At 38.2% G+C, this 10095-nt stretch overlaps 2 protein-coding genes across 2 annotated transcripts; both read left to right on the top strand.

Moving 5' to 3' along the window:
- Positions 1 to 516: 516 nt before the first annotated feature.
- Positions 517 to 1461, top strand: LOC102968689 (olfactory receptor 5M3). Its single transcript, XM_007088783.2, has one exon. The coding sequence runs from the start codon at positions 529 to 531 to the stop codon at positions 1459 to 1461; it is 933 nt and encodes a 310-aa protein (XP_007088845.1). The 5' UTR covers positions 517 to 528.
- Positions 1462 to 8118: 6657 nt separating this feature from the next.
- Positions 8119 to 9051, top strand: LOC102959703 (olfactory receptor 5M9). The gene has a single exon (XM_007088826.2). The coding sequence runs from the start codon at positions 8119 to 8121 to the stop codon at positions 9049 to 9051; it is 933 nt and encodes a 310-aa protein (XP_007088888.2).
- The last annotated feature ends 1044 nt before the right edge of the window (positions 9052 to 10095 follow it).

Raw genomic sequence — 10095 nt, 5'->3', positions numbered from 1 at the left:
AAGTATGAGGTTAGCTTAAAAATAATTTTTTTATCTGACACTTAGGGCTGGCGAATTATTTGATTAAGTGGCTTCCATACCTAATCATGGAGAACATGTTTTATGCTTATGGTGAAAAAGTGATAAGGTAAAAAACTATTTTGGAGTTGGGTTAAAAGGAGAACTATAGCCCTTCATAAATATGTTAAACTACGAAACTACAAAATACGGCAGTATTGGAAATAAGAGATGTTTAAGAAGTAGTCTTAGAAATTTGGCTAAGCACAATATTTAGTACTAGTACGTTTCAATCACAATATTTTGGTATAACTGTCAGGTCCTGTTTATTTATTCACCTCAGTAACTTTCAAATCCTGTCACATACCAAGTGCCCAGAAGAAAAATTTGCTGTAAAGAATGGCAAAGTGTAGTCATAGATATTGCATAAAGGAAGATAACAAATTACTAAACAAACCATACCTGATTTTTAAATTTATTTCCTTCTAGTTATCGCTGAGATTTATAACAATATTGATTAGAATTCAGAAAATGCTCAATTTCACCGATGTGACAGAGTTTATTCTTTTGGGATTAACCAGTCATCAGGAATGGCAAGTTCTCTTCTTCGTCATTTTTCTTGCGGTTTATATTGTCACCATGGTGGGCAACATTGGCATGATTATGTTAATTAAGATCAGTCCACAGCTTAACAGCCCCATGTACTTTTTTCTCAGTCATTTGTCATTTGTTGATGTGTGGTTTTCCTCCAATGTCACCCCTAAAATGCTGGAAAATCTGTTATCAGAGACAAAAACTATTTCCTATGCTGGTTGTTTGGTGCAATGTTTCTTTTTCATTGCCCTTGTCCATGTAGAAATTTTTATTCTTGCTGTGATGGCCTTTGATAGGTATATGGCAATTGGGAACCCTCTGCTCTATGGCAGCAAAATGTCTAGAGCTGTCTGTCTTCGACTGATTTCTTTCCCTTACATATATGGTTTTCTGACTAGTCTGGCAGCAACCCTCTGGACATATGGCTTGTACTTTTGTGGGAGAATTGAGATCAACCACTTCTACTGTGCAGACCCACCTCTCATCAAAATGGCGTGTGCTGGGACCTTCGTAAAAGAATATACAATGATCATACTTGCAGGCATTAACTTCACATATTCTCTGACTGTCGTCACCATTTCTTATCTGTTCATTCTCATTGCCATTCTACGGATGCACTCAGCCGAAGGGAGGCGGAAAGCCTTTTCCACCTGTGGGTCCCACTTGACCGCTGTCGTCATATTTTATGGGACTCTCATATTCATGTATCTCAGGCGTCCCACAGAAGAGTCCGTGGAGCAGGGGAAAATGGTGGCTGTGTTTTATACCACAGTGATCCCCATGCTGAATCCCATGATCTACAGTTTGAGGAACAAGGATGTGAAAGAAGCCATGAGCAAAGTGGCCAGCAGAACATGCTTAACAAAATAAAATAAAATTCAGTTAATGGTATCTCCTGTGTTTTCATAAGCATTCGTCAACAGGTTGCTGTTCAGCGCATCGCTTAAAGACTTTTCACAAAAGCTAACGATTTTGTTCATTAAAAATTAAAAAAAAAAAAAAAAGAGGAAGTGCCTTGTGGCTCAGTTGGTTAAGCGTCCAACTCTTGATTTTGGCTCAGGTCTTGATCCCAGGGTCATGGGGACCCAGACACATGTGGGGCACTGTGCTGAGTGTGGGGCTTGCTTGGGATTCTCTCTCTCTCTCTATCTCTCTCACTCTCACTCTCTCTTCCCCTCCCCCACTCACTCACAGGTGCACATGCACTCTCTTAAATAAATAAACTTTTAAAAAGTAAAAAAAAAAATTAAAAATTAAAGAGGAAGTCTTGAATTCAGAAAAAAAAGGAGATAGATCTATCCCTGTTGATGTAAGTAGTGAGGATTAATTCAAATTCAATAGATTAATTCATTGAAAAGGTTATTTGAGCCAAAGTCCACTGGTACACTAATTGCAATTGTTCAAATACTTAGCTACAATGAAAAGATTTTGTTTTTCTTACTTAAAAAAATGCAATGGATGAGTTTGGGATATACTTATCAGTTTGCCTACTTAGAGAGTAAATTGGGGCCAAAAAAATAGTATATTTCACTTAGTTTTCTAGTATGATGACATCAAAACGGTGGTCTGGCTTACAGTGGTGAGACCGTGTGAGAACAAATGCTTTTTTCAAGATGAAGGGTGGGTCTTTTCCGAGACTACCCCATTGAAAATAGCTATCCTATTGTATTTAATCCCTTTTAGATTTTTTTTTTTTTTTGGTGTTTAAGAGAGATACAACATGGTAAGTGTCTCTCTTTTACAGGTTCCAATAACTGCCTTATTTCAATGCCAAGGTGGTCAGTGACCAGACTGTACTTCTCACATGCCCCTGACAGTGTCTTCAATCTGACTAAAGACTGGGTAGAATCAGTGAATGGATGTGTATTTTTGAAAGCACGGCTCTCTAGAGTTCACTTAAAAAATTAAATTGATATTCTTGGGGAATACTTGGTACATCTGTGACTAAGATAAGGTAGCTAAGTAGTTTGAAATAATTTTTGTATCTGAAATACATAAAGTATTTAGGTAGTCTATTTGTTGCTAATGGTAACAGGTCCCACCATGACAGTGTTAACATAATTTGGTATTTCTCATATTTCATTTCACAAAACACAAGCATGAGACAATGACGTTAACACTTGGACTTTGTTGGGGCACCTGGGTGGCTTAGTCAGTTGAGCGTCTGACCCTTGATTTTGGCTCAGGTCATGATTTCATGGTTCATGGGATAGAGCCTCGAGTTGGGTTCTGAGCCTGGTTGAGATTATCTCTCTCCCTCTCTGTCCCTCCTTGGCTCATGCTCTCTTTCTCTCCCGCTCTCTCAAAATAGATAAACATTAAAAACAAACAGATAACAAACAAACCCCCCCAAAAAACCCAAACCTTGGACTTTCTTAAAGTCTCTTGGTAAATGAATAAACAAACAAACAAACTGCTGTTTTGATGTAGAAAATACATAACTATAACAATTTAATACACACTTAAATTATACATGTAAGTAATTATAAATTTACCTTCAAAGATATAAATATAAAACGAGATTGATGTGTATGAGAATAAATATTCCCTCCCCCACTCATGCTCTGTCTCTCTCTCTTCTCAAAAATAAATAAACATTAGGAAAAAAAAATACTCCCACTTATACAAATTACTAATTTGGATTAAATTATAATACTGTATCACTGTGTCTATGGTTGCAAAACTTAAAACACCCTAAAGACTGTAAGATTTAGCACAATGTTACTTTTGGGGTTAGTTAAAAGGAACTTTGTCAGTGCAACCATTTATTTTCCACATTTAGAGAGCTCTTGATGTGCCAAATTAGTTGTTGATTACTAATAAATTTCAAAGTGTGGTTTTAAAGTACTTTGATACTTTGTAGTCTGTGAGCAGGTGCGTCTGGATCTTTGTTACCTGTTTTATGTTTTTTTGTGTGTTTTTTTCAAAAATGAAAAGATCTCCCTGTTTACTTTTTTGGAGAGTTAGTTTAGTGTTATGCAAAGAGTGAGGACATCGAGGTCAAAGGTCAAATGATGCTCCTGCTTGAGTTTGCAAATTTCAAAGCAGTTTGTTAGTCACCTTGGATAAATCATTTTTTATGATTCACCCGGTTAATTTTAGGTGATAGTCATTAACCTCAAAGGTCTCGTTGGGCTCATAATATCTATGATTCTAGTTTCGTTAACAGAACTTAAAGCACTTTTGCCATTTGCTGAGAATTCAAGATATCTTTGTAGAATACTTTAAAAATAAATCTTAGTATTACATTTATTTCTGTATCTGTCAGCCTCATTATATTTAAGCAGATCTAACATAAAGTGTATTTATCTCTCTTTGTCATGATGCAAACCAAGAATATTTTCCCGAGGGGTGTGTGGGTGGCTCAGTTAGGTAAGTGTCCAACTTCAGCTTAGGTCATGATCTCACGGTTCATGGGTTTGAGCCCCACGTTGGGCTCTGTGCTGACAGCTCAGAGCCTGGAGCCTGCTAAAGATTCTGTGTCTCCCTCTCTCCACCTTCTCCCTCTCATGCTCTGTCTCTCTCCCTGTCTCAAGAATAAATCATTAAAATATTAAAGAAAAAAGAAGAAGAATATTTTCCTGAGATGCATAACTGCCAAGTTTGAATGAAAGAAGGCAGAACCCATGTGATGGTGGAAAAGTTACATCATGTTATCAAGAATTTTGATTTCTTAATTTTACTACAAAGACTACCCTTCTCATTAACGGTCCTTAACTTCTCCCTCTTGAGATACTTCCAGACTTTTAATCATTATTCCTTTTATGATTACCTGGGCAGCTCCTTGGGGAAATGCTCTCAATGCTCTCAGTGTTCAAAATTCTATTATAAACACTGGGAAACTGTCCTTTGATGTTCTCTGCTGAAGGTAGGTCTGCAGATTGTGTATTTTTGCAACACAGATTAATGCAGTCAAATCTCATTTTTGTCTCTGTCTTGAACATACCACTGAGACTTTCTTTGCAGACTTATTTGTTATCACGGTACTTTATTTTATGAAATTATATTATGGGGAAATATTCTTATCTCTATCCATTCAAAACATCATAGGGAGCTCATTACAATGGGGATTTATAACATCTTATTCTCATTTTTTACCCATTCACTCTTCTCTACAAGTACCATTAATTTTCCCATTGTTGTTGTATTTATTTTTAATTTTTAAAGTTTGTTCGCTTGCTTGCTTGTGCATTTATTGATTGATTGATTGATTGATTGATTGATATTTTGGTGGGGGGAAGGCAGACAGAGAAAGAGAGAGACTCTCAAGCAGTCTCTACAATAGCAGAGAGCTGAACACAGAGCTCGATCTCAGGAACCATGAGATCATGTCCTGAGCTGAAATCAAGAGTCGGATGCTTAGTTGCCACGCAGGTGCCTCCTTCACATTGTTGTTTTAAAAAATATTTGAATGGAGGTGAGAATATCATGTCAGTGGGAATGATTCGACTCGTAACTATACCTCTATTGTCTTTCTTCATGGGAAATTCCTAAAAGGTTAATACATTTTTTTTTTTTTTTTTGGTAAACTACACATTTTATCTTCTCAATTGTTCTGACAGATGATGCACTTGTGCAATCAACTGGCTTTTTCCCAGAAGTCATTTGATCATCTCATCCCAGATCTGTGGGATCGCTCAAACTTTGAGGAGGAGAAAGAAGCAGTCCATGGTCTGCTATCTTTGTGGTTCAGCCCGCTCCAGGGTCATACAAAGTTCTTCTAGTTTATCGAGGATGGGCCGTTAAAAGGATAACTTGGTTATGTCTTGAAGGATAATCAAGCTAACTTTTAAATGTAAAGAAATAAGATAATAGAATAGGTCATCAAAGAGGCAGCAATATAAGGTCATTGAGGGGACAACACTGTAGTTAAATTCATTGGTTTGCATCCTAATCTGGTCAGTTTAGTGGTTGTCTGACCAGGGAGATGTACTCAGTCTCGGTGCTTTGGTTTCCCCATTGCAAAGTGATGTTGCTGATAGAACCTGTCTCATAGGACCTTTGCATGCAAAAGGTTCGGTAAGCACTCGGTAACAGTCTGCTATTCTTAGTGATGTTATAAAGCTGAGACTGTTGTCTCTAGAAGAATCTGTCTTGAAGAGTTTTTATAATATTAGAATACTGTAATGTATTCTATAAAGCTGACTTGGAGATCACGGCACCGTAAAAAAAAAATGGTAAGGGTGAACATTCCTGAGTATTAGTTATATGTAATATGCAAGCTGGGCAATTACAACCACAGAGCTGATGATTTTGTACAGAGGAGAAGAAATGCACACACAGGCAGGGACTAAAAATTGGAGAAGTAGTATTAATTTATATATCTTAAATACCTTGATGCTTTTTTACATGTTTTATACTTTATTTACTTTTAATGTTTACTTTGTATTTATTTTTGAGACAGAGAGAGAGAGAGCAGGGGAGAAGTAGAGAGAGAGAGAGAGGGACAGAGAGAATCCCAAGCAGGCTCCATGCTGTCAGCACAGAGTCCAGCCCGAAGTGGGGCTTGAACCCACCAACTGTGAGGTCATGAACTGAGCCCAAATCAAGAGATGGACACTTAACTGACTGAGCCATCTAGGCACCCCTGTGTTTTATACTTCAAGAAAGATAGTAGGACCATTAACACAAGTTGACTCTGTTAATTAGAGAATCATAGGTTCATCAAGTAGGGTCAGGAGTTTTTACATAGAGAAATCCCTGCCCTTACCTCTAGTCCCCAACCAGTCTGCAGCTGTCATCTGACTCAGTATTTTCACACTCGAAAGGTACAAAAGATGAGTTACAATCATGGATACATAGTAAGGGGAGACTTAGAATTAAAACCCTGGTATTTATCAGGGTGCTTGGGTGGCTCAGTTGGTTAAGTGTCTGCCTCTTGATTTTTGCTCAGGTCATGATCTCAGCGTCATGGGCTCACCACATTGGGCTCTGCACTGAGTTTGGAGTCTGCTTAAAATTCTCTCTCTCTCTCTCTCTCTCTCTCTCTCTCTCTCCTTCTGCCCATCCCTCCCTCTCATGGACGCTCTCTCTGTCAAAGGAAATTAAATTAAATAAAACATAAAATTAATAATTAGAAACCCTTCGATGCTTATTATGTTATGTGCTCAATCCATAGCATCTTTAATTCCAGTATTAAACATTTTAAGAGCAAGAAATAGTTCTTAGAGAGTAACACAGTTAAATTTATCCTGTTACTAATAGCAGGGGCCATAATGTGATCACAGAGCTTGTACATTTTTTCAATATATAAAAGGATGTCTCTAGCAACACCCTTTTTCAACATGCCAAGCAAATACTTCTCCTTCTGAGCTTTTGCACTTCATGCCCTTCATTTCATATTTCCACACTGTTCTTCACCAACTCAGAAGTCACCTCCTCAGAGAAATCTCTGCTCACTCTGTATGTCTGTGCCCTGCCTCCTCTTATTTCTTATCTCCCTAGCATGTGGCACTTTTGTCACAGCATGTCCACTCCCTGGAGTCTCTTGCTGGTATCTTTGTGTATTGCTTACTTCTTTTCAATGAGAATAAAGTACGAGGCAAGCCAGAATCTTGTACGTCTCGTTCACCCTCAGATTTCCAGAATTTAGAATTCTTCTAGATATGACAAATATATCAGCCATATAATTGGCTTTGATGTTTGCGAATAAATTAGGATAAGCAATTATAAGCAAAGGTCCATTGGTAAACTAGTAATATGCCCTTCAAACCATTATTACTATGGGGAGCTTAAACTCCCAAGATGGTGCTAAGCCTACGGATACATCCTTGAGAACTTATGGCAAGTTTTTACTTGTTGAGAGAAGTAAGCTGGGCTAGTGTAGTAAACGGGAAAAATATTTGGGGAAACTTTCCCTTGTGATAACATTAACTGTGAAAAATGAATAAGAAGGTGTAGAATTGCTTCGTTCTGAAAACCAGTGGAATCTGAAATAACATGTCACCTAAACTTCACTTCATGATATTTATCTGTTGACAGAATTTTAATAGGGGGTGCCGCACTCAGACAAGCACAGTGTTTAGCCAAACAAAATAAAATATAACCAGGAATTTCATATGTTGCAGGCATAAATCATATGCTGACATAAGGTAGGGCAAATATGTCAGTAACTAGATTGTAACGCCAATGTGTAAGTTCGTAAGTTGAATAGGCTTTAGCCATTCCCTGACAACCTTCCATCTGACTTGAATCATATGTGTGCCTTGTGATTTTAACATTATTATACTGCTCGAGCAAAATATAAATGTCCATTTTTAATAATATATGATACCAATGTAGGTAGTTGTCTATTTTACTGATAAAGAACTAACAAATATTGATGGCCATTACCTATAAGACCTACTACAGGAACTGATGATGACTTCATATTCTTATCTTGCACATGGCACGATATTTGCATTGATTTTTAAATGATTTGAATTAGAATAAAGATATGTATGACTCAAAAGTTTCAATAAAAAAACAGATCCATTCATTTTTTTTTTCCTCTCCATAGGCACTACAGACTGGCTCTGTGTTAAGGCAATGCCAAATTTCACGGATGTGACAGAATTTGTTCTTCTGGGCTTGACCAGTCGTCAGGAATTTCAAGTTCTCTTTTTTGTGATATTCCTAGTAGTTTACATGATCACTCTTTTAGGGAACGTTGGTATGATCATTCTGATCAGCATCAGTCCTCAGCTTCAGAGCCCTATGTACTTTTTCTTGAGCCATTTGTCTTTTGTCGATGTGTGGTTGTCTTCCAATGTCTCCCCCAAAATGCTGGAAAATTTATTATCAGAGACAAAAACTATTTCCTATGTGGGGTGTTTGGTGCAGTGCTACTTTTTCATCGCCCTTGTCCACGTGGAGGTCTATATCTTGGCAGTGATGGCCTTTGATCGCTACATGGCCATCTGCAAACCTTTGCTTTATGGCAGTAGAATGTCCAGGATTGTCTGTGTTCGACTTATCTCTGCGCCTTATGTCTATGGATTCTCTGTTAGCCTAATATGTACCCTCTGGACACATGGATTGTACTTCTGTGGAAACTTTGAAATCAACCACTTCTATTGTGTAGACCCTCCTCTCATCAAGATTGCCTGTGGGGGGGTCCACATCAAAGAATACACGATGATTGTTATTGCTGGAATTAACTTCACATATTCTCTCTCTGTGGTCTTCACGTCCTATGCCCTCATTGTAGTCACCGTGCTACGGATGCGCTCTGCTGAGGGCAGGAAGAAGGCGTTCTCCACATGTGGGTCCCACTTGACAGCTGTGACCCTGTTTTATGGGACTCTCATATTCATGTACCTCAGGCGGCCCACTGAAGAGTCCGTGGAGCAGGGGAAAATGGTGGCCGTGTTCTATACCACAGTGATCCCCATGCTGAATCCCATGATCTACAGTCTGAGGAACAAGGATGTGAGAGAGGCAGTCAACAAAGCAATTGCCAAGGCAAATGTGGGGCAGTGAAACTGCCAAAAAATATTTGTTGTGGTATGTTGCTACCTGTTATAAATGTCCAGGCATAAAAGTCCCAATGCAACAAGGATTATCTAAAGGTGAAGCTTATATACAAGAAAAGGTCCAATCTAACACGGTGCTGTTTTACTCCATGAATGGACTCTAACTGCTAAACCTGCTTTATTTTGTGTTTACAACCATCTGACAAACTGACATATTGGTGTAATTCATTCACAATGTATATAAAATTGGGATAAGTGTAGTCATTGGAGGAACTCGTAAATAAGTTGATAAGTTAATTAATTATAAGTTAATTTGTATGTGCCCTTATTAGAGTCAAACATGATTTCCTAGGGTTTTTTCTCCCTACACATGCTTCTCTACTTACGTTTCATATGAAATTTATAATTTCATAAGAAAAAGAGTAAGAATTCATGTCTTTTTCATGACCTTCAGGATGTTAGTGGTCCCTGATTTACCAAAAAAAAAAAAAAAAGTGTTCTATAATGTTTATGGATACATGGACTTTTTTTTTTGAGACAGAGAGAGACAGAGCATGAACAGGGGAGGGTCAGAGAGAGGGAAACACAGAATCTGAAACAGGCTCCAGGCTCTGAGCTGTCAGCACAGAGCCCGACGTGGGGCTCGAACTCATGGACCGCGAGATCATGACCTGAGCCGAAGTTGGCCGCTTAACCGACTGAGCCACCCAGGCGCCCCATACATGGACTTTTGCAAATGGAATTGCGTTCACGATCTTCAACCCGTGTCTCGGTACAATCATAAGGTCTGTCCTCAGGTATGGGTTGTTTGATAGCTAACAATGTTCCTGCTTCCATAAGCTGTTTCAATTACTCTAACTCTACTCCTTAGTTTGGGATCTGATATAAATATCCTGATGTGAAAAGGGTGAATACTTACAACAAAGGAGTTTTGTGTCCTAATCATAATGGAAAAAAGAGACAGTGTGAATATTCTGACATATACAATTTGACTTTTGGCCTCCTGACTTTGTCCTATTAAATCTTTGGTTGCTATGATTTGGAATTATTG

Source organism: Panthera tigris, chromosome D1, assembly GCF_018350195.1.
Source record: "Panthera tigris isolate Pti1 chromosome D1, P.tigris_Pti1_mat1.1, whole genome shotgun sequence".
In the NCBI taxonomy this organism is placed as follows: domain Eukaryota; kingdom Metazoa; phylum Chordata; class Mammalia; order Carnivora; family Felidae; genus Panthera; species Panthera tigris.
This window is presented reverse-complemented; position numbering and strand designations above follow the sequence as displayed.

Excerpts from the sequence above, each read along its gene's own strand:
- LOC102968689 (XM_007088783.2), top strand. The coding sequence starts at position 529 with ATGCTCAATTTCACCGATGTGACAGAGTTTATTCTTTTGGGATTAACC.
- LOC102959703 (XM_007088826.2), top strand. The coding sequence starts at position 8,119 with ATGCCAAATTTCACGGATGTGACAGAATTTGTTCTTCTGGGCTTGACC.